Source organism: Amblyomma americanum, chromosome 1 (assembly GCF_052857255.1).
Source record: "Amblyomma americanum isolate KBUSLIRL-KWMA chromosome 1, ASM5285725v1, whole genome shotgun sequence".
NCBI lineage: Eukaryota > Metazoa > Arthropoda > Arachnida > Ixodida > Ixodidae > Amblyomma > Amblyomma americanum.
Window position 1 is genome coordinate 45,944,793 of NC_135497.1, and position 21,142 is coordinate 45,965,934.

Consider the following 21,142-nt stretch of genomic DNA (forward strand, 5'->3'; position numbering starts at 1 on the left):
GCCCCAGTCGGGGACTGCGGAACACTGTGCTGTCCCGGCACTAATCAACGCCTTGCTCGTTTGACATATATACTTGTTTAAGGGCTGTGTTAGTGCAAGGGCCGCAACCACGGCTTGGCAGCCAATAATTTAGAAAGAAATAAAGTCAGCCAAAAGAATTTCACTTCACGCATGTGTCATTTAAACACATGGTGCATTCCACCCGGAGCCAACAGATGGTGAAACCTGCCTACGACACTCTGTACAACCAGTGCGATCATGCTGATGACGTATTGTTTCGTCAGACTGCCCCACTTTCTACTTGTGAGCAGGGTGTTACACCAAAAAAGGCAGAACGTTATTGGTATTATCTCCAGCTGCACAAAAGTCGGAACAGGGTGCTCCCATGCTAGTGCCGTACTTCCCTGCAATGACATGCTGCCCGCCTGGCTCAGACGCTAGCGGTTGGGCATGCTTCGCATAGAAGTCGCAGCAAAGATGCTTTGAAACTAGTCGCGTTTATCATAAAAGGCATAACCATGCTACCAGTTAAGCACAACACAATAGCATGCTACTGTGCACTGTACCATCCATACCTTTAATTATTGCATTATGTACTTAAAAGATTCACCACGGAAGTGCTAATACGTCATAAAAAAATGTGCCACCCCATGTAATGGCTGCACACCGTCAAAATCGCAAAGATAAAGAGCAGTCCTTACACGAATGCCCACGGTACTTTTTACCTTTTCAGTTTCTTTTCATTCTGGCACCTTCTTTGAATTTCAGTTTGATCATACTTCAGCACAATGCACCTGCAGGGACCCTAAAGACAAGCATTGTAACAAGCTACTGTATAAGAAACTTGTGTAAGGGCCGCACTTTTTATTTAAATTTGGGAGTGAATTTTGTAGATGCGGCTCATACACGAACGAAAAAAAAAGTATAGCCACATTTTTTTCTCAATTATATAGTTCAACACTGAAGGTGTGGTCCATACATGGGTGCAGCCCTTACATGAGATTATAAGGTATATATTTGTGGATCATCATTCTAAGAAATTTGTCACTCTACATAGGAGCAATCGTCCACAGACCAGAAAAAAAAATTCACATCAAAGGCAAGTGCCAAATTAGGAAAAAAAAACAACAAATGCTACTTCACGAAAATGTGCTGGTTAAACCGTCCGTTCCAATAAAAACATTTCCCCAACTTCATCAATTTAACTCAACTTGGGGTAGGCATGATGCTTACGTAGCATTGCTCCTCATAAAAATAAAATGAAAAGAACACATTGTGAAGGCAATGTCCCTTTACTAGCTGCAATTTAATGTAAAAAATTCTACCAAATTCTTGTCGGGTAATGGAGCAAGCAACCAATTACTTGCTTGGGGTGGCGAGCACCACCCCTGACCTCCCCTTGTTGTCATCACTGAACCTGAAACACCAGCATTCGGGTTAGCAAGCACGTAGTCCGTGTCAGCGGCCACTTCTGCAGCATGCTGGTCGATCTCCTTGAAAAGAAGATGGGGCCTGCTGCACCCCTTGTGAGACGAGTTCAATGCCGCCTGTGCCAGGCTGACAGCCACCTCTCGGATCCCTTGTACTGGCGACAGTAGTGACAGCACGATGGCACTGCACATGCGGACAAAAAAACAGAGTTGTAACTCTCGCTAGTGGTGCTCGTAGTCTACTATATTCGGCTGCCATTCTGTGCTAGATAAGGTCACATGGTGTGGGAACGCAGGATGGCATCAAACATTTTTAGCTTCAAAAATCGAAAAAAAGAGTAAATAAATGAAGAAGAAGCAATAGTGACCTACACACGCAGAGAGTAAGCCTCTGCATTCTGTGTTCTCCATACCTATCCACAATTCTTGATTATATTTTATTTCAGCAGAGTTGACTACCAATGTCTTCCTTTTTTGCAGAATATTTCTGCCAGACTTCTTGTGCACCATACAATGCACTGCTTCTGACACCCTCACTATGTAACTTCTTGCAAAAATACCGATCAATGACTTTCGGTGTTTGGCCCTGCGCATCACGGGAGTTAAAAGGTGTGCACTGCAACCAGCCACCACTTTTTCATTTCTCTGTAAACATTTTACTGTGCACAACATTCTTTTTTTCAGTCACAAACCACCTAGATTACAAGAAGCTCATCCAACCACCGAGTGTATCCCTTAAGCACTCCCATGATTCCCGTCCCTTTTCACAATTCAAACATGCTTCCTTTATTTTTCTTTGCTGTACAGGCCACCATACCCACCAAGATTCTGTTCGACCAAGATCCACTTGATGTCCTCAGCTGTCTGCAGCAGCTGGGCCGAAACAGCGAAAGCCAGAGACTGAAGCTTTTCCTTTGGGAGGGTGATGCCCCCTGGTGACTGCTGCTGGCGACGGCACAACAGCTGGCATCCAGGTGCAACAGCCACAGGCCACCCAGGAAGTGCACCTGGTGTTTAAGGCTCGGAGAGTGCATCTGGGGAAAGCAGGAAATTGAAACAGAACAACGGGCTTAGCCAGAAATGGCAGAGGAGTGCAAATATGTTCCCAGTTCAATCAAACGGAAGTCAAATATTAATGACAAACTAAATGACTCAGTTCAGCTTTTAGAGATATAGTATATCTGTTTTCAACTCAGAACAATCACGAATGCCAGCATGGCCTTTAAGCAACATACCTGTTTCTTTGTTCAATTATTCATTTAAAGTAAACATTTACATATGTATTCTTTTTCTGTTTATTTATTTACCCTCAGGGACGTAGGGCATTACAGAGGAAAATGGAATACATCATAAGTACTCCACTTCCCTTATCAGAAGTCTGTTGGTGTAAACCTGTCAGTGCAAACCTGTGTCGAAGGATTGTGCTTTTCCTTTTTCCTTTCTTGGAGAAAACTTTCTAAGTGCAAAAAATAGGGGCACTGCAATTGTATGCAGAACCTACACACCATGAGTGGTGAACCCAGTTGTGCTTACAGCACAAAATGCCCTACCCCCTTTGCAAAAAAAAAAAAGATAGGGGAGAAAGGCAAAGGCATCAGAATGACCTAATTGCATCATATTACAAGAAGCATTGCCAACACTGAAACAGCAAAATTCTCGGTTCAATGAACTACAGTTAATTCCTCTTGAAACAAACTCAGTTGAGATGAATTCTCAGATGAGGTGAACAATGTGTGATCATTTGGTTGGTTTCCCATAGGATCCAATGCAAGAGAAATCCACATAACACGAACTGTTGTGCATGTCCTTCAGATAAATAAAAAATAGTTTCACAGCAACTGTGAACCACAGCGATTCTGCACAACAGTACTCACAGAATGTCCGCGCAAAACCTCCTAGAAGCGAAAAAAAAAATGTTTCCACGCCAAAAAGCGCAACTCTAAAAGGTAGCTTCTGTGCAGTACCTTCACTCCTGCCTGAGCATGGCGCAGGGATCTGATACGGCCAGAGCTTGGCATCGCACAAGCCACATGCCGCAAGCTGCCTCCCTGCTGACTAAAAGGAGTGTAGGTACGAAGTGGAGCTGCTCATTGATTCAGGGCTGAAACAGTTGAGAGGTGAATTTTTCAACTGATACGGAGCTGCAACACACATTATCAAGGTGCTGAGGCGGCCAAATACTATCGGCATCACCGGGGCATTGCCTGAGCCAGACGGAAAGGCATGTGGTGCAGCTGCTCATAGAATTAGCTGTACAACTAGGGAAGGATTGAGATGTCAGACACATGTGCATGCCTAATCATGCAGTTGTGCTTTTGATTGCTCAGAGCTAGGGGGAAAGCAAAAACAAAAAAGGACAAAATATCAGTCGCTGCGGAAGAGAGAGGAAGAGATGCCGCAAAAATAAAATTAGACTGGTGCCGTTTTCAAGTACAATTATCAGAGCTTATTTCATGCCCCCACTCATCTGCTCACTTGATCCCACAATAAATGTTGCATGTGAAACGGAGGCTAAGGTTAATGCTGAGGCGGCGGCGACCGAGTCTCTCATCTGTTCAGGTCAGCAGGCGCTCGGTCTGAGCGATGGAAGTGCGGTTACCTCTTGTTGTTGTTGTTGTTAGCCTATCAAAAGATGGCACATACCCACACTGGGGGATAGGCCAAGAATCTTCTTCTTTTCCTCAGTAAATATAGGATGATGCCCTTCTTCTTCTTCACAATGGCCCCGGGGAGAAAAGGTGCCATCCTGGTGACTCAGGGTGGCGACAACACAACCGGGTCATAGTATGGCTTCAGTCGTTGGACATGCACAGTCTCGCGACCACGTCGGCGAAGATCGGAAGATGGTGTGAGGGGCTCAATAAGGTAGTTCATGGAGGATGTGCGCTCCAGGACGCGGTAGGGGCCATGGTATTGCGAAAGAAGTTTCTTTGATAGGCCGGGATCAGTGGAAGGAATCCACAGCCAGACAAGTGAACCAGGTGGAAAATCCGGATCAAGCTGACCGTCGTCATGGCGGTGTTTCTGGCGCCCCTGAGTGTCTGCCGTGAGCGACCGTGCAATCTGGCGGCAGTCTTCGGCGTGCTGGGCAGCTTCAGAAATAGTTGTACACTCAGATGAGGGAGGGCGGTATGGAAGAACTGTGTCGACGCGAGCGGATGGATGTCGGCCGTAGAGCAGAAAAAATGGGGAGAAACCGGTAGTGGACTGAGTAGCAGTGTTGTAGGCGCACGTAATATAGAGTAGAACGAGGTCCCAGTTCGTGTGCTTGGCAGCAACGTACATCGCTAGCATATCACTCAGAGTGCGATTAAATCGTTCAGTTAGACCGTTTGTTTGCGGATGGTAGGCTGTACAAGTCCGATGAATGATATTGCACTCGGCGAGTAGAGGTTTAACGATATCAGACAAGAATACGCATCCTCTGTCACTGAAGAGTTCATGAGGAGCACCGTGGCGAAGTATAAAGCGCTGCAAAATGAAGCACGCCACTTCACAAGCTGTAGCAGCTGGGAGCGCGGCGGTTACTGCATACGGGTCAGGTGGTCAATGGCAACAATGACCCAGCGGTTGCCCGCAGCGGTGTATGGCAGAGGGCCGTATATATAGATGCCAACACAGTCGAAGGGGCGAGGAGGACACTGCAGTGGCTGCAACTGTCCAGCAGAGTGATGAGGCAGTTGCTTACAGCGTAAGGCCATAGAGATAAGGTCAAAACTTTCCAAGGGCCCAGACAATGGCCAAGCTCTCTTTTTCCGTCACGGAGTAGATGGATTCAGATTTCGTGAGGGTGCGGCTGGCATAAGCAACCACATATTCCTCAAATCCAGACTTGCGTTGGGCGAGCACAGCCCCGAGGCCAATGCCACTGGCATCCGTGTGTACTTCACTTGGGGCTTGCAGGTCGAAGTGACGCAAGATAGGTGGTGCCGTGAGGAGACTGCGCAAGGTGTTGTAGGCATCGTCGCAGGCAGGCAACCAACTCGAACAATCCACATTGCTGCTGAGAAGCTCAGTTAAAGGGGCAGCAATAGCCGCAAAGTTGCGAATAAAACGTTTAAAATAGGAACAGAGGCCTAGGAAGCTGCGCAGTTCCTTAATGCAAGTAGGTTTTGGAAACGCAGTCACAGCACGAAGTTTGGCGGTGTCGGGGCGGCCGCCCTCTTTTGACACAACGTGGCCTAAAATTGTCAGCTCAGGAGCAGCAAATCAACACTTTCTTAAGTTCAGTTGAAGGCCAGCGTCCGTAAGGAATGTTAAGACGTGCTTCAGCCGGGATAGATGAGTGGCAAAGTCGGGCGAAAATATCGTGATGTCATTGAGATAACACAGGCACGACTTCCATTTCAGGCCACGCAGAATGCTGTCCATCATGCGCTCAAAAGTAGCCGGAGCATTACAGTGGCCAAAAGGCATGACGGTAATTTCATACAGGCCATCAGGGGTGACGAATGCGGTTTTAGGGCGGTCGTCAGCTGTCATGGGGACCTGCCAGTACCCAGAGCATAAGTCGAGAGAAGAGAAGAGTTCCGCTCCTTGAAGGCAGTCCAGAGCATCATCAATGCGCGAAAGAGTTTCATGTGACCTTATTCAGGCGGCTGTAATCAACGCAAAAACGAATAGAGCCATCTTTCTTTTTCACGAGGACCACGGGAGAAGCCCAGGGACTGTGTGAGGCCTGGATCACGCCACTCTGAAGCATGGTGTCAACTTGGTCTTTATTAACTTGGCGCTCAGTGGCTGAGACACGATATGGGCACTGACGCAGAGGGGCGTGGTCACCGGTGTCGATATGGTGGGCGACAGTCGACATGCGGGTCAAAGCGGGTTGGTGTGAATCGAAGGAGGAACGAAATTGATGAAGCAGAGCGAGAAGTTGAGTTCGTTGAGGTGCAGGAAGAGAGGCGTCGATGGAGGGAAGGAAAACGTCTGGAGACGAAGTGTCGGGTGCAGGAACCGGCGGGCTGACGGCACTAACGTCAAGGGATGGGGAATTGTCATTTTCATCGCGGTAGAGAATGAAGTCAATGATTTGCATGGTACCCAGGCACTCACCGCGACGCACAGCGGAAGCATATGTAAACGGATTGGTCACGAACAACGCGCTAAGGCGAGCTGACAGAGTGAGGTCGGCATAAGGTATGGAGCGGTACTTGCGGCACAGAAAGAGGGGCGATGGTGTAAAAAGTATGTTGCCGTCGCGAACAAGGTCAGAAGTGAGGGGCACAAGAACAGAAGAACAGGCAGGCAGTTCAGTGTCTTCAGCAACGACGGCTTTGGCAGGAGTAGCAGAAGGGGCATCGAGCGGCGTGTAACCGCTGAGCGCAAAGAACTCAAGTTCAGCACGAGCACAATCAATGACTGCGTTATGGCGGGACAGGAAGTCTCAACCCAAGATGATCTCAAGAGAGCAGGTTGGTAAAATGACGAATTCAATCACGTAGAGAATTTCCTGAATGACGACGCGAGCCGTACACGCCGCTAACGGCGCAATAGCCTGCGCGCTTGCGGTGCGCAGCGAGAATCCAGAAAGTGGGGTCGTCACTTTTCGCAACGAGCGGCAAAAGGAGGCGGCCATGGCAGCCGGTGTCCACAAGCGCCAGAACAGAAACGCCCTCTACGGAAACGGCGATCAGATTGGCGGGACATAACTGAGGCCTTGGACATTTCGCTGGTGGCGCAGTTCTCGCCTCAAGAACTGCGGCGTCTAGTTTTCCTCTTGCGAAAGATTCGGGTGCCGACACATGGGAGAAAGGGAGCGGCGACGAGGAGAAGGTGACCGCCGGGTGGAGAAGGTGGTGCGATCACGGGAAAGTGGGCGACTCTGTGGCGTCTCGGCTGGCGGTGAGTAGTCACTGGGAGGAGGCCAGTAACCGGCAACTGGGGAGATCAGCGCACGACGACGGCAAAGCCGGGCCACATGACCAGGCAGTCCGCAAGAGTAACAAATAGGCCGATTGTCAATAGTACGCCAGAGATTGCCAAATTGCCGAAGCGGTCGCAAAAAAGGCGTCGGAGCGTGAGGAACTTGAGGCACAGACGCTTGAGGTGGAGCGTAGGTTAGGCGGTAGTTAGGCGGCCGTGCGACGGCGGCAGCGTAGGTCAGGGGTGCAGCGACAGGTGCGGGCAGCTGTGCTGGTGCAGGCGGAGGGGCCGGTGGAAGGGCCTCAGGCACTTGTTCGCTGATGGCAGTGGGAAGGTCGGGCGCCAGGAATGGAGATTGCACGGAGGGGGATGGCAGAAGCAACAGCTGACCTGCAACTTCCTCACACACAAAATCTTTGATGTGCGCCAACAGTTGCGAGCGGTCAGGTGCAGCCGACAGGCCGGCAAGCGACTCGACAACCGCTGCTGCGTGCTGGCGAGTGATGAGCCTCTGCTTGCGCAGCTCGTCGTAGCTCTGGCAGAGACTGACGACTTCGGCAACGGTGCGGAGATCTCGCGACAGCAGCATCTGAAAGTCATCATCCTCGATGATTTTCAGAATATGCTTGATCTTGTCCGCCTCGGACATCTGGGGGTTGACACGCGAGCATAGGTTGACCACGTCTTCAATGTAGCTGGTGAACGTCTCACCCGACTGCCGAGAGCGCTCGCGCAAGCGGTGTTCGGCGCGTAGCTTGCGCACAGCAGGACCTCCGAACACTTCGGTGAGGTTCACCTTAAAAGCAGTCCACGTGGAGAGGTCTGCTTCGTGGTTTCGAAACCACAGGTTGGCAACGCCAGTCAAATAAAAGAAGACATTGTTCAACTTGGTGGTATCGTCCCAATTGTTATATGTGCTCAACCGCTCGTATGATGTGAGCCAGTCTTCAGCGTGACGATTGTCAGTACCGCTGAAGAGTGCCGGGTCCCGCTGCCGGAGGGAGCCGGAACAGAGGCCTAGTGAGCCAACCTGCACGGCTTGGTGGTGGGCGGCTTCAGGCATAGCGGGCATAGCGGGGGTCGGTAGCGTGAGGTTGCACAGGTCCAGGGTGGTACGAGGATGCTAAACCGAACCTCCACCGAATGTAACGGGGGCTTAGGTTAATGCTGAGGCGGCGGCGAAACCACGGCGGTGACCGAGTCTCTGGTCTATTCAGGTCAGCAGGCAGTCGGTCTGAGCGATGGCAGTGCGGCTACCTCTTCTTTCCCTCAGTAAATACAGGATGCCCTTCTTCTTCACACATGAATGAATTTTTATGGCGCAAGGGCAGCTGTGGCCGAGTGCCATGGAACAAGGTTTTATTTTTCTTTTACTCACAGTGGGGTCAAAGACCCATTTCCCAAGCATTTCACCCTAAAGAAGCTGAGCACCAGACCAGCAGAAAACTTGTACTCATTTTATCTCCGGTGGGTACCCGGCAGCCCTGGGGAACCACAATAAATGTTCCATTTGCAATTGTCCTCTCATTGCATGGCCACTTTATTCAATCTTTCATATAACATATATTTGGATACACTTAGCATTCTCACATATGCCTTTTATAGTGGCACATCTGCTAAAACAAACTTCTTATAAGACCCCAGACTATAGTCAGATGACGAAACAGTAAAATTCTGCTTTCAGGTAAAGGCCGAAATCTGCCAAAATGGTGGAAAAAAATGTGGTCCTTACCCACATATATACAATACTTCCAACACCCTCTAAGGATACTGTACAATATAATGCAACAAATTTTCCCACAAATGAACGAGTTCTGAAATGCGGGTTCTGCTTCAAAGAAGCATTCGCAAAACGAAACTAACTTGAAAGCTTATTCTGCAATACAACTGTTAACCAATTCTTCAGACTTTAAGATTGGAATGCATTTGACTTTTCTGACTTCTCTCTACCTCTGTGAGACATTGCAGTAAATTGTGACTGAAATTTCACATGCGCCACAACTTGCTGCTTGACTTTTCGGAATGCCTTCATGCTCACCTGCACGTCGCCCCAGCAATCATGAAGGCGAATTCTGAATCCTATTTGAACTACAAAACTTAAAGAATTTGTTTAAATCAAACTCGTTAACATCGGTTTAGATGACCAGAATAACATGTTTCCTATGGGATGACACACAGCTCACTAACTGCACATTGTGCGCTTTTTTTTATTCTGCAACGCCTCCATTCTTTCATTTGTGCGATGTGCCGCACATGACCCTGTATTAAGATTTATGTACGCACAGTTCCCAAAACTGGCTAAAGCAGCCTCTGAAACCCTAAGTAATTGAACACTTGCATTTCATCTCATGAGTGTGTTTCTATGTAAAATGAGGACACATACACACAAGCATGCAAGCATGCATGCACACGTGCAAGGAAGAAGGCTAGGAATGCACCTTGAACAACTTCTGCATCAGCTGCCGAAATTGATTGGCTGCTGCCCTTGCTGACCGAGTGCTCCACAACTGTACCAAATATGTTGGCAAGAAGGTCCAAAGTAGCGCAGATGGCATCGTCTTGTTGCCTTAGAATCCACTTGGGCTTTCTGCAAGGTTTCAAATAAAAATGGTGCAGCACACGTCATACACAAAACTTAACAGTAACAAACAAAAACTCGTGCATCAAAGCAAAGGCAGCAGCTGTAAAGCACTACGCTTGTTTTCGATCACTTCCCAAAGTGACTCAGACAATAAAGGACACCGTAATAGAGGGCTTCAGATAATTTTGACCATCTGCGGTTCTTTAATGTGCACTGGCATCCCACGGTACACAGCCCTCAAGCATTCTGCCTCCATCGAAATTCAACAGCGGCAGCTGGGATCGAACCCACACCTTTTGGGTCAGCAGCTGAGCACCACAACCACTGAGCCACTGTGGCAACTTTAATGACAACAAAGGATGGCTTATGTCATTAGTGAATTATTGATAGTTCTGTCTAGAAAGCAGGAGGCAAGTAGCTGTTAGTGGCATCAGAACTGTAAACCTAAGTGGTCAAGTCAAGTCCCATGGGTAGCATTTCAGCGCATCTTGTAAATCATCTGTGCTATGCAGTCGAGTCCGCTTATAACAAACATGAGCATCACATGGCGTCCGCTCGTTATATCCCGAAGTTCGTAGTAAGTGGACCAGAGCTTTAAAGACAGCTGCTTGTCAAACGAAAAAAAATTTTTCTTTCCGAAAAAGTCCGCGATGATCGTCTCTTTTTGCAGCGCAGATCCGATGATTGAGGTTTCCAGATTATTTTAAGCAGAAGCGTGCTATCGCCGAGGCCCTTGGCATAGTCGAGTTGTCTTAGGCTATCTATGTAGCTCATTGCTACAGGCACGCTTATGGGTGCTGGCTCCGAAGCTTCATCCTCATCTGATTCCTCTGCGTCACTCTCGTTCCGCACTTCAGAAACGATGCCCTCGTTCGTGCACTGTTCCGTGGTGTCGGCGTCATCAACAGAAATAAAATCATTCCAACCAATGTCATGACCCCCATGTCGGAGTTGGTGACACGCCGCCACAAATTGCCGCTGGGCTGGTCATCTTCCGAAGAATCAGGCTCGGCATCAGACACTGTGTCGACGAAGCCGCCCTTGCGGAAGCAGTTTTGCTAGCCAGTGGCCGTCACCACCGCACAGGCCGCTTTCATAATCTCTACAGCTGAACACAATGGAAGTGGGCTCGGTGTTCCCGTCCGCCATCCCGAATTACAACCTGGGCCCAAGATTTGAACTAAGCCAACGAAACGTCCGCACCGCAACAAGAGTGACAAAAGCGCGTGACGGGGTGGGCGTGCAGCATGCACAGGTGGCAATCAAGCCAATTAAGCCAAGGATACACACGCACAGCGCCATCGGAGAGACCAATAAGGGGCGTCCGTGAGTGTCAGTGCAGCCACCTCTTGGCTCCCACGGAAAGCCTGCTTCACAGTGCGCGGCCTCCGCGATCGATACTGGCGGCGGCGGCGTTGTTTGCAGAGGCCACGCGTGGATTTGGAAGAGGGTGAGGATAAAGGAGTGGAGTTGCGAGGAGGGGCGGGAGGGCGATCTTGGAAGTCGCGTCGGCAACGAAAGGGTAGCTCGCTCAAGTGCGGCACGAAACAGGGCGGGCAGTTCGCTCGTGATGAGGCTTGGGAAAGCATACCGCATGCCGGGCGCACAAAGGGGTTGGAGGCAGGTTATCTCGCATCACAGCGCCGTCCGTTCGCTGTAACCGATCAGCAGGGCTTAATGACGTTTGTTATACGTGTGATTTTGTGCCATTGAAATAATGTATATTTTGACGGTTGCGCAGGTCTCATTCGTTACAACCAAAAGTTCGTCTTAATTGGGTCCGTTGTATGTGGGCTCGACTGTACATGCAACAACTTTTTTAAAACGAAGATTTCCTGGGCCTGGTTACATGCAACACTGCACTATGTTTTGCCGCTTGAAAATTCATCATGTGGTATGAGATTACGGTGGCCATTGATGTTGCCAGCATGCAGCTGGCTGTAATTTGAAGGCAACACCGAGGCTACCAGACAACCAGGCCTGCACTCTATCACTCGTTCTGGAAGCAGCCAGTGGCAAGCTGCACTTGGAGCTGATGCTGCATGCTGGCACCAACATTGCAGAACTCCATGAAACTAGTGCAGCCAAATCAAAGAGAACTTATGCTGTCAAAGTGTTCTCTGATATGAGGCCACCCGTTCATCGTCCTGCCTGCCATTGCACGCAGTCAGAGGTAAGCAAGCGACTATGCAGCATGAAATTCAGGTTTGAGTAAAGCTATTTCGACGATCTCCTGCCGCACCATTCATACCTGGACACAGCCTCCATTCGGAAGTCCATTTGATTTAACCGGTGTGAGATCCATTGCGTCTGAATTAGCGAGCATCCGACACTCGCTGGGACAGAGCCGTCAGTTTGAATCATCCGGATTTCCGAATTAACAGAGGCCAAAGCAATGAGCTTTTACTGTACTTGGGAAAAAAAAATTGTTAGCTCACCACAGTAAGAGGTTGGTCAATCTTTCCAGCAGCCTCCCCAAGATCAGCAAGAAGCAACTCCGCGATGGTGTCCACATCCTCAGTCTCCAAAGCGGCCGTTATCTTTTCTGCAACAAGAGTCAGAAATGAAATGGCAGGTGCAGCTTCCTTGGAACAGATCCTTCTCTGAATGAAGGAACAATGTTCATGAGCTTGCACTGCAAAACAGAGGGCATTTCCTTCCTTCTGTTGCCTCCTGTTAAGTACTATGTTCAAAGTCGTACAGTTTGGCACATTAGTAGACTGTGCTAGGTGCCAAACATGAGCCAAACATGTTGCACTCAACAAAATGCACAAGCAGAAGCATAAAAGCTCGGCAAATGCAGCAAGGCATCACACAGTGTCCTCGTCATGGGAACATGGAAGCACTGCCAAGATCCAAGAAACCTCAAAAGTTTTACCCCAGTCCTTGGAGCCCTTCATTACACACATCAACAACTACTGCAGGTGATAATCAAGACCTCGCAGGTTCGTAACCGTGGCAAAGTAAAGCACTTGCACTCACTGTCAGCAGTGACGTTGCTGAGCTCTGGCAACCGCTGCAAGGCCGTGCTTGCGTACGCCAGTCGAGCAAGAGACACCTCCGAGGCGTCTGTCGGCATCAAGAATGGACGCACCATTGTGAGAAGTTGCCCCTCGTCCAGTGACGAGCACAGGTCATCACACACAAACACCAGTGCACAGGTCAAACCTACAACAAGCACGATGGCAGTTGAAAAAAAGAATGGCTACTTCAAAAAATGGGCTCTGACTCGTCAGTTATGTGAGCCACTTTGATTAACTTTCTCCTTGCTTTCTTTCAATCTCCTTCTCCCCTATTCATGAAGAAGTGGGGTGAATGTATCATATTTGAAACTCCACCTACGTGCAGACCTCAGGCATCAAACACACCACAAGACAAAGCCTGTTAAAAAACTTCTTAGGCTGACATAAGTTATGCCTTACGCTAAGGCTCAATCACAACCAACCACAATCGAATGAAAGTGTATGATGCCATTCTGACAACTCCTCATGGAATCATGGAAAAGAAAAAAAATGTGAAAGAAACCAGAGAAAAATAAAAATATGCAAACCAGCAAAGGCCATGCGTCGATCAAATGCAGGACAATTATAAGAATACACGCATGCTAGGAGCAGAGAGGGGACATTCTGCACACACCATTTCTTGCTCTGCTCTGTGGGCTCAAACAGGAGGCGCCTCAAGGTGCCAAGGACAACTCCTTGCTCCAGAAACTTGCACAGATCCTGAAACAAAGAACCACTGCAGATTGAAAGAAACTGCAAAAGGATCCCACAGGTCAACTGGCGTGTAGTCATGACTGAAACATTACCCAAAGGATGAAAATTTACAGATGGGTTGTAATTCTCTTTCCTGGCTAGTTCTACCACCATGCAGCCAAAATCAAAGAACCTGAACCGAGGGGCTACAACACAGTATTAAGTAGGGGAAAAGGCACAAACAAATAAAAGAAAATCGGACTTGAATTACAGAAACATTTCTTTTTTTACTGCTTTGCCAACTGCTGTCACACTTATCCCTCACACTACTCCCAGTGCGTATGTCATTCATAATAAACTGCTGTTAGCATGTTTTCTGTAATGCTTTTATGCAGCCACAGCAAAGCAAAGGTGAGTAGGCAAACAGTGACAACAATTCAAAGTGAAATCAGAGACAACTATTTAATCTCAAAGTTCCCAGAAACTTGCTGTCGCGTGCACGGCCCTCGAGTCATCGCATGATGACCTGGAGAACCAATCACGAAGAAACAACTTAATATTCTACGGCATCCATGACAAAGAAACCGAATCGTGGGAACAGTCTGAGACTAAAATTATCTCTTTTTGCGCTGAAAAGTTAAAACTTTCCGTTGACGCCGCTGCCATTGAAAGAGCGCACAGACTAGGAAGATATGCGCCCGACAAGCAGAGACCCCTGATCGTTAAATTTTTGTCCTTTAAAGAAAAGAATCGTGTTCTTTCAAATGCTGCCAAACTAAAAGATACTGACTGGGCGATAAGCGAGGACTATTCGGCCAAAGTACGGCAACAAAGAAAAAAGCTCATGCAGTTTGCTAAGGCACGCGGCGGAAAGTTGAAACTGCGGTTTAATAAGCTAAACCTGGACAACAAAGCCTATATGTACAACATTGAAACAGACGATATCACTTGTGTAAACCAATAGCCATCACCGAGGCTTTTAGCTAGCCCACAAACTGCTATTAAAAATGAACTTGTCTGTATTGTTGTTAATTGCCGCAGTCTAAAAAACAAAACTGACCAATTCCTCTCACTCTTACAAATGACGAGCGCACATGTGGTAATTGGAACCGAGTCATGGCTGGACAGCAACATAAGTGATGGTGAAATATTTCCTCCATCCTATACCACGTATAGGAAGGATCGCAATGTACGCGGTGGTGGTGTGTTCATCCTCGTTCATAGCAGTTTGAGAAGCGTGTCTGTTAACTTAGACAACGATTCCTCTGAAGCTGTCTGGTGCAGGGTACGGCTGGGCGATGGTACTTCTTTGGCAATTGGCTCTTTTTATAGGACGCCTGGTTCAACCTGCGCACAGCCTTTTTTTGAACTTAGCAACACATTATTAGCCTTAGACGCAACACATATTATCCTTGCCGGTGATTTTAATATGCCCAGCGTAGAATGGTCGTTTTAAACCAATAATTCGCACTGCATCCCTCTTGTATACCGCTTTCCGTGAAGTAATTGGTGCTCACTCATTATTTCAGTTTGTTCAAACCCCTACCAGACTCGGCCTTACCAGTGCTAATGTGCTAGACTTGTTTTTCTGCAATGACCCTAGCCTAGTCTCGTCTGTCATAACGCTGCCAGGCATAAGCGACCATGATGTAGTTTTAGCAAAAGTATCCTGTAATGCTGTGAAGACCCACCACACCCAACCACGCAAAGTGTCTTTTTATGAAAAAGGGGATTATGCTTCGCTATCACAGGAACTCGACGCATTTTTTCCTGAGTTTCTTTCACATCAGCCATCCCTGAATATTGATTCCTTCTGGAACTTGTTTAAAACTAAAATTTTGTCACTGACGCAGACTTTCATCCCATCCCGCTTGATTTCAGCCAAGCGTCGTGACGATATGCATTGGATGAATAGACAGCTGCGGGCAATGATCAACCGGCGGAAACGGCTCTTTCGCAGATATTGTGATACGCCCGCACTAACTTTGTACTCCGAGATGAAAAAGCAAACTAAGAACTTATCGAAAGAAATCCGTAAAGCGAAAAGGGCATACTTCAGCACACTAGGCCAACAACTAAATACAAACCCAAAGGCAGTCTGGAAATATGTTAAAAATAAGAGAAACAGCAGGGTCTCTGCGCCTGATATACTAGACGCAACTGATTTTGGAAGGGATTCAAAAGGTAAAGCGAGAAGTTTCAATCTTTATTTCCAATCGGTGTTTTCCGATCCCATTAATACACATACTGACTTTCAATTTTCCAGCACCCTGACTAGAATGAATGACGTTGAAATTTCTGAACGGGGGATCATGCTTTTATTACAGAAAATTAAAGTTACATCAGCACCAGGGCCTGACAACATTTCCAATTACGTTTTGAAAAATTGTGCAGCTTCAGTTGCCCCGTATCTCGTTGCATTATTTCAGAAATCGTTAGAGAATTCTTCTTTGCCCCTTGACTGGAGAAGTGCCAATGTCGTTCCGATTCATAAGAGTGGTGATAAAACTAAAACATGTAACTATAGGCCCATATCGCTGACGAGCGTGTCGTGCAAAACACTGGAACATGTCATTTATACTCAGTTAATTAGCCATCTACAAAACAATAGTTTTTTCTGTTCGACACAACATAGATTTAGGTCCGGCTTCTCATGTGAAACGCAGCTCGTGGAATTCACACATGACATTTCTGTTTCCTTAAACTCCGCCGGTCAGGTAGATTGTATATTTTTAGATTTTCGAAAAGCGTTCGATTTAGTTGCTCACAACCTATTGTTACAGAAGCTTTCAAAATTAAATATTCCTACCTCACTCTTATCCTGGATTGAGGCGTATCTTGCGGAAAGGAGACAGTGCGTGGTTATCGACGGTGTCAGCTCGGAAAGTGTGGGTGTAACTTCAGGTGTTCCGCAGGGGTCGGTTTTGGGCCCTCTTCTATTTCTCATTTTTATAAATGACCTCACTAGTAACATTTCAAGTATAATCAGACTTTATGCTGATGACTGTTGTATCTACCGCAATATTTCTTCTGAAGCAGATGCAATTTCACTACAGCATGACCTCAACTCTGTATTCTCTTGGTGCAACAACTGGAATATGGCGCTAAACATCTCCAAATGTAATCTGGTCCGGTTTACAAAAAAGAAACAATTCCTCCAAACAGACTATTTCCTTGGTAGCACTGAATTATCCGCAGTTTCAACTTATAAGTACTTGGGAGTCTTTTTTTCTACTGACCTATCATGGAATACACACGTAAATTACATATCTGCTAAAGCCAGTCGCACATTAAACTTTCTCAGACGTAACTTTAAGGACGCTCCCCTTACGCTGAAGGAGACATTATACATGTCTACTGTACGTCCGATACTTGAGTATGCTTCCGCGGTTTGGGACCCGCATACAAAACTGAATATTGAGGAGCTGGAGCGCGTCCAGAAACGGGCTGCTAGGTTTGTGTCCGCCGATTACAATTTCCAAAAAAGTTCTTCTGGTTTGCGCGAGAAGTTGGGATGGCCATTACTTGAAAACAGGCGCAAATATTTGAGACTCTCTTTCTTTTATAATGTGCTTAATAATAAAACTGGAATTCCAAAAGAGAAATACATTAGTGAACCCAGCTACATTTCCGCCCGCACTGACCACCCACTTAAGGTGCGCGAGTACAATTGCCGTATAAACGTATTCAAATATAGTTTTTTCCCACGAACAGTGCATGATTGGAACTGTCTCCCTTCGCGGGTCGCTACCGCTCCTCCTACATCGTTTCTGACCGATTTGCAAAGCCACCTGTCAATATAAGTGCAATAATTCTTGTCCGAGTGTATTATGTTTTAAGCAGTGCTGTATTTTAAAATGTATCTTTTTTTTGTGTGTGTATGTGTGTGTTTAGGGTATGTTGGCCTTTCTACTATGGTTTTTATTTTGTTTGTTTCTTTGTTTTTGCTTCCGTGTGCATGGGTTTATTGTATTTTCTGTGTAGACCGCATCATTTGCCTAATTTATTATGTACTAGATGTTTGTTCTTATTTATGATGTTTCCCCCCTACAATAATGCCCCAATGAGGGCGCTGTAGGTACTGTGTATAAATAAATAAATAAATAAATATAAATGCAATGCATGTAACAGCTGACACAGTGCACTCACCTTGCCAAGTGCAAGCACTGCTTGCACCAGCTCTGGTTCAGTGCCAGCTAGCCGAATTTGGAGAGAATCCCGAGCAAATTTTTCATCCACGTCCTGCACAGTAAAGGCACAATTCTGAGCCAACCACAATAATCAAATATGCTCGAAATGCACCCATCATGCTAGCTCAAACAAATAGTGGACATTTTTATCCACACACCATACATTCCCCCAAGACTTGTAATGGGGTTGGTTCATAGCCCTGAACAATCTGGATCCATGGTTATGCCAAATATGACCAGATGTACCAGCTGGCAGGTAAGCTTGGTCAAGCCAAGAGGTGAAAACTTTGCTGACAAATCGAAGGATCTGTGCAGACTAATTTAATTGACAAAAGAAACAATTGTTGGAGAGAACAGAGAAGCACTGAGAGAGGAAGAGAGGTGGGCACAGCGCCGACAAGGCAGAAAATAGTACGACACATGGCCCCAGTTGCAAAGGCACTCACTGCAGAGAGCTTAGTTGGAAATTGGTACCGATGAACTGAACATCACAGAAGAGGTGAAGCTCTCGTTGCAGCTAGCACTTCTAACGTACCCTATCATCTCTCTTCAGTAGCCATTTAAGGTTCCAGTCAATAGCTCTGCCTTGGTGTCCCTTGTGGGTCTTGAACTATGGTCACTTCCCAGAAGGATGGTACCAAAAACCCAGAACTCTGCAGGCATGAATGGAGAGCTGAAGACCACTACAGAAGCTGCTACCGAGAACACTGAAAGTGTAGAACTTTACACTGCCTGCAGCCAGGACCCGACGTCCTTGAAGAAGAAGACAACCAGTTTCTGCACTGGAGCGACAAACACCGAGCACTGACGGTATTTCGTACCAGCATTACCTGTGCACTTTTCTCTTCAACTTGAAAAGCTTTGTCGTGCACGGCACTCAGCTGGCATTGCAACAGTAATTGAAATCTTGGCAACCCGCCATCCTCCCTATCCAAATCCGTAGTTGAGCTGCATGTTAATCTGACCATTCTTTTGATAGAGGCATCCCCACCCAATGCGGAATATGAAAACAAAGAGCGCCTGATGACTGGGAGCTAGGAGCCAAGCTCCAAAAGCAGCTGGAAGCTGCGCCTCCATCTGTTATAGATTAATGTGATGCGAAGGAATGCGGAACTGCAACATGCTACCAACTAAAATCCACGTGCATCAGTTCGCTATTGAAGCTCTCAGGATGCATCAGAGAGAAGCGAGGCCAATAGGCAAACTTTTTAGACCAGAAATCAGCAGGTTTGATGGAACTATGCTCATGACTATAGCTCCTGGGATCAGTATGAAGCTTCAATACATAGCAATGAAGCTCTATCAAAAGTCATAAAAAAGCTACTGCACTGGAAAAGCAGGAGATATGAGGAGTCTTTCCTTTACTGAAGAAAATGACCACAGTGCACCTGACCTAGTTAATGAGCAGTCTAGGAGAAAAGAACTTGCTCTAAATGATCACAACTCACCTGCTATGGCTAGCAACCATTCTGTTCATTGGCGACACAGAAGCATTACAGCATTTAATGATGAAGTCATTAAGAATGTAAGATGCCTTGGGTGTGGAGCAGTGGAGCGCAGTGCGTCACTCAAGAAGCCTGTTGAGAACTTTGCCCTGAGAAATGATAAAACAACAATGCAAAGACACAACCGAAGCAACCAAGACCGGTTTGAAGGGTATTCCGCATGGTTAGACTCTGAACAAAGAAGTTCACAGCAAAGAATAAATGCAAGAAATTGTCGGACTCATACAGAACCAAATAAACTCGGGTCAAGTCATTACAGGCATTAAAGCAGAGACTATTTCACTGCACGCACTGCATCTCGGGTATTTGAGCATCCTAACAATTCCTGACAGAATGAACAGGACTCCAGGCACGCTTTGTCATGTATATACCGAAACACATTATGACAGATGCTGAAGGCTACATATATACCCCGCTACCCACAATGAAGTGCCTTCATTGTGGGTAGCGGGATTGATGATAGCGCACCTGCCTTAGAAATTTGTTTAATGTTTTTTTTGGTGTCTTCATTGTGGGTAGCAGGGTTGATGATAGCGCATCTGCCTTGGAAATTTGTTTAATTTTTTTTTTAGGGGGGGGGGGTTTATCGCATTTGGGTGATTACAGTACATCTGCGTTTGACGGCACAATCTTACATGTGTGTGTGTATTGTATAAATTGACTTCTTACTGTCGAATAAAATTCAGTTGTAAGTTCAGCGCCTTCCGTGTCTCTCGTCTCGTCCTCTTGTGTGTGTTTTAACGCTGGTTTTTAATGCGATGGATAACCACCAACTCGCCCAATCCTCAGTTCTTCTGCAAAGGTGTGCATGAAATCCTTCCAAATCCACGCAGATTTTTGTTTTTGCAGCCATACTCATTTTTGTTATGAAATTAAACTTCAGGGCCTATGTTTACGAACCGGTGTGGACAGTGGTGGTCCCCGGTCCGGCGCACCCATATCCCACATGCGGACGCTACAAAAACGGGCACTTCTGACCTCTTTCAAAATTTCAGAACCATTTTCTTGACGCTGCAACATGATGGCTTTATAACTTGGTAGGGTGGCTTCACCATAGAGCAGTGGTGTCGCGTGAAGAAGGCACACGCGAAGCCGAAGTTGAGTTTTTATTTTCAAAACAAAATAGTTGTCAAGGAAGTTGACGAAAAGACAATAACATGCCTGACTAAGCGTAAACTTCCTATAACGTCGCACATCACAGAATGGACGGCGACAGATGCCACACAATATACATACAGGTTTATTGTCATACATGTCTGCCATATCCCCCCCCCCCACCTTTTTCTAGCTATGCTCAGACCTGCTACTACATTTCGCTACATTTCGATGCATTTCGCATAGCGCAATCAAGAGGGTTATGCCTCAAAGAGACAACTTTAAATCTTGGCCGTGCACCCTAGTGACCACACTGCCGAAGCCAGCGTGCATCCAAGAATCAGCTTACTATGCATACATAGGCATGGAACAAAATATACAGAAATTAACCCACCTTAGTGCTATGCTGCTGTATTGCGCGTGCTTTACATAATACTTGGATCAGGCCTTTTGTTCTTAGATGAGAACTACTCTCGGCGAGCTGAGCGACCGTGCTTCCTGCGGGCTGGGATAATTGGGCTCTCGAACCTATTCTCTTGTGGCCTCTCGTGGTGAACGAGCAACCTGCGAAACGGCATCCTGAGTCGTGCAACTCTCACTGAGCACCTTTCCAATGCACCGTTCCCTCCTCGCGAAAGAAAAGGAGCGCGCCACAGACCTTATGAATGGAACTGCACTTACCGTTTGTGTCTGCCGAGCTAGCGAAGTAAAAAGACCGTGCACAAGGTGCAAGTCAACCGAGCGGCGCGCATTGACCCTTGGCAGAGAGGCACCATTTGCA

At 46.9% G+C, this 21,142-nt stretch overlaps 1 protein-coding gene and 2 long non-coding RNA genes across 4 annotated transcripts; all 3 read right to left on the bottom strand.

The window, feature by feature from the left end:
* Positions 1-1,458: 1,458 nt before the first annotated feature.
* On the bottom strand, positions 1,459-9,862 carry LOC144132588 (uncharacterized). The gene is made up of 3 exons (XM_077665084.1): positions 9,734-9,862; positions 2,252-2,464; positions 1,459-1,614 (listed from the first exon to the last, which is right to left on the bottom strand). The coding sequence occupies exons 1-3, from the start codon at positions 9,848-9,850 to the stop codon at positions 1,459-1,461; spliced, it is 486 nt and encodes a 161-aa protein (XP_077521210.1). The 5' UTR covers positions 9,851-9,862.
* Positions 9,863-12,320: 2,458 nt separating this feature from the next.
* Positions 12,321-13,594, bottom strand: LOC144132591 (uncharacterized). The gene is made up of 3 exons (XR_013314872.1): positions 13,513-13,594; positions 12,859-12,945; positions 12,321-12,421 (listed from the first exon to the last, which is right to left on the bottom strand). It is a non-coding gene; the product is annotated as an uncharacterized LOC144132591 (long non-coding RNA).
* Positions 13,595-17,725: 4,131 nt separating this feature from the next.
* LOC144112728 (uncharacterized) lies at positions 17,726-21,130 on the bottom strand. Of its 2 annotated transcripts, XR_013310410.1 has the most exons (4): positions 21,043-21,130; positions 20,756-20,925; positions 19,210-19,355; positions 17,726-17,813 (listed from the first exon to the last, which is right to left on the bottom strand). It is a non-coding gene; the product is annotated as an uncharacterized LOC144112728 (long non-coding RNA). The 2 variants fall into 2 exon arrangements; XR_013310409.1 differs by lacking the exon at positions 17,726-17,813 and having other exon boundaries at positions 18,760-19,355.
* Between the last annotated feature and the right edge of the window lie 12 nt (positions 21,131-21,142).

Bases quoted from the DNA above. Each gene is read 5' to 3' on its own strand.
- LOC144132588 (XM_077665084.1), bottom strand. From the start codon at position 9,850: ATGCCATCTGCGCTACTTTGGACCTTCTTGCCAACATATTTGGTACAG. The intron at 2,465-9,733 runs GTGCATTCCTAG...TGCTTTCCCCAG, and splicing joins TGATGCAGAAGTTGTTCAAG to ATGCACTCTCCGAGCCTTAA. The intron at 1,615-2,251 runs GTGGGTATGGTG...CCGCATGTGCAG, and splicing joins CTTGGTCGAACAGAATCTTG to TGCCATCGTGCTGTCACTAC.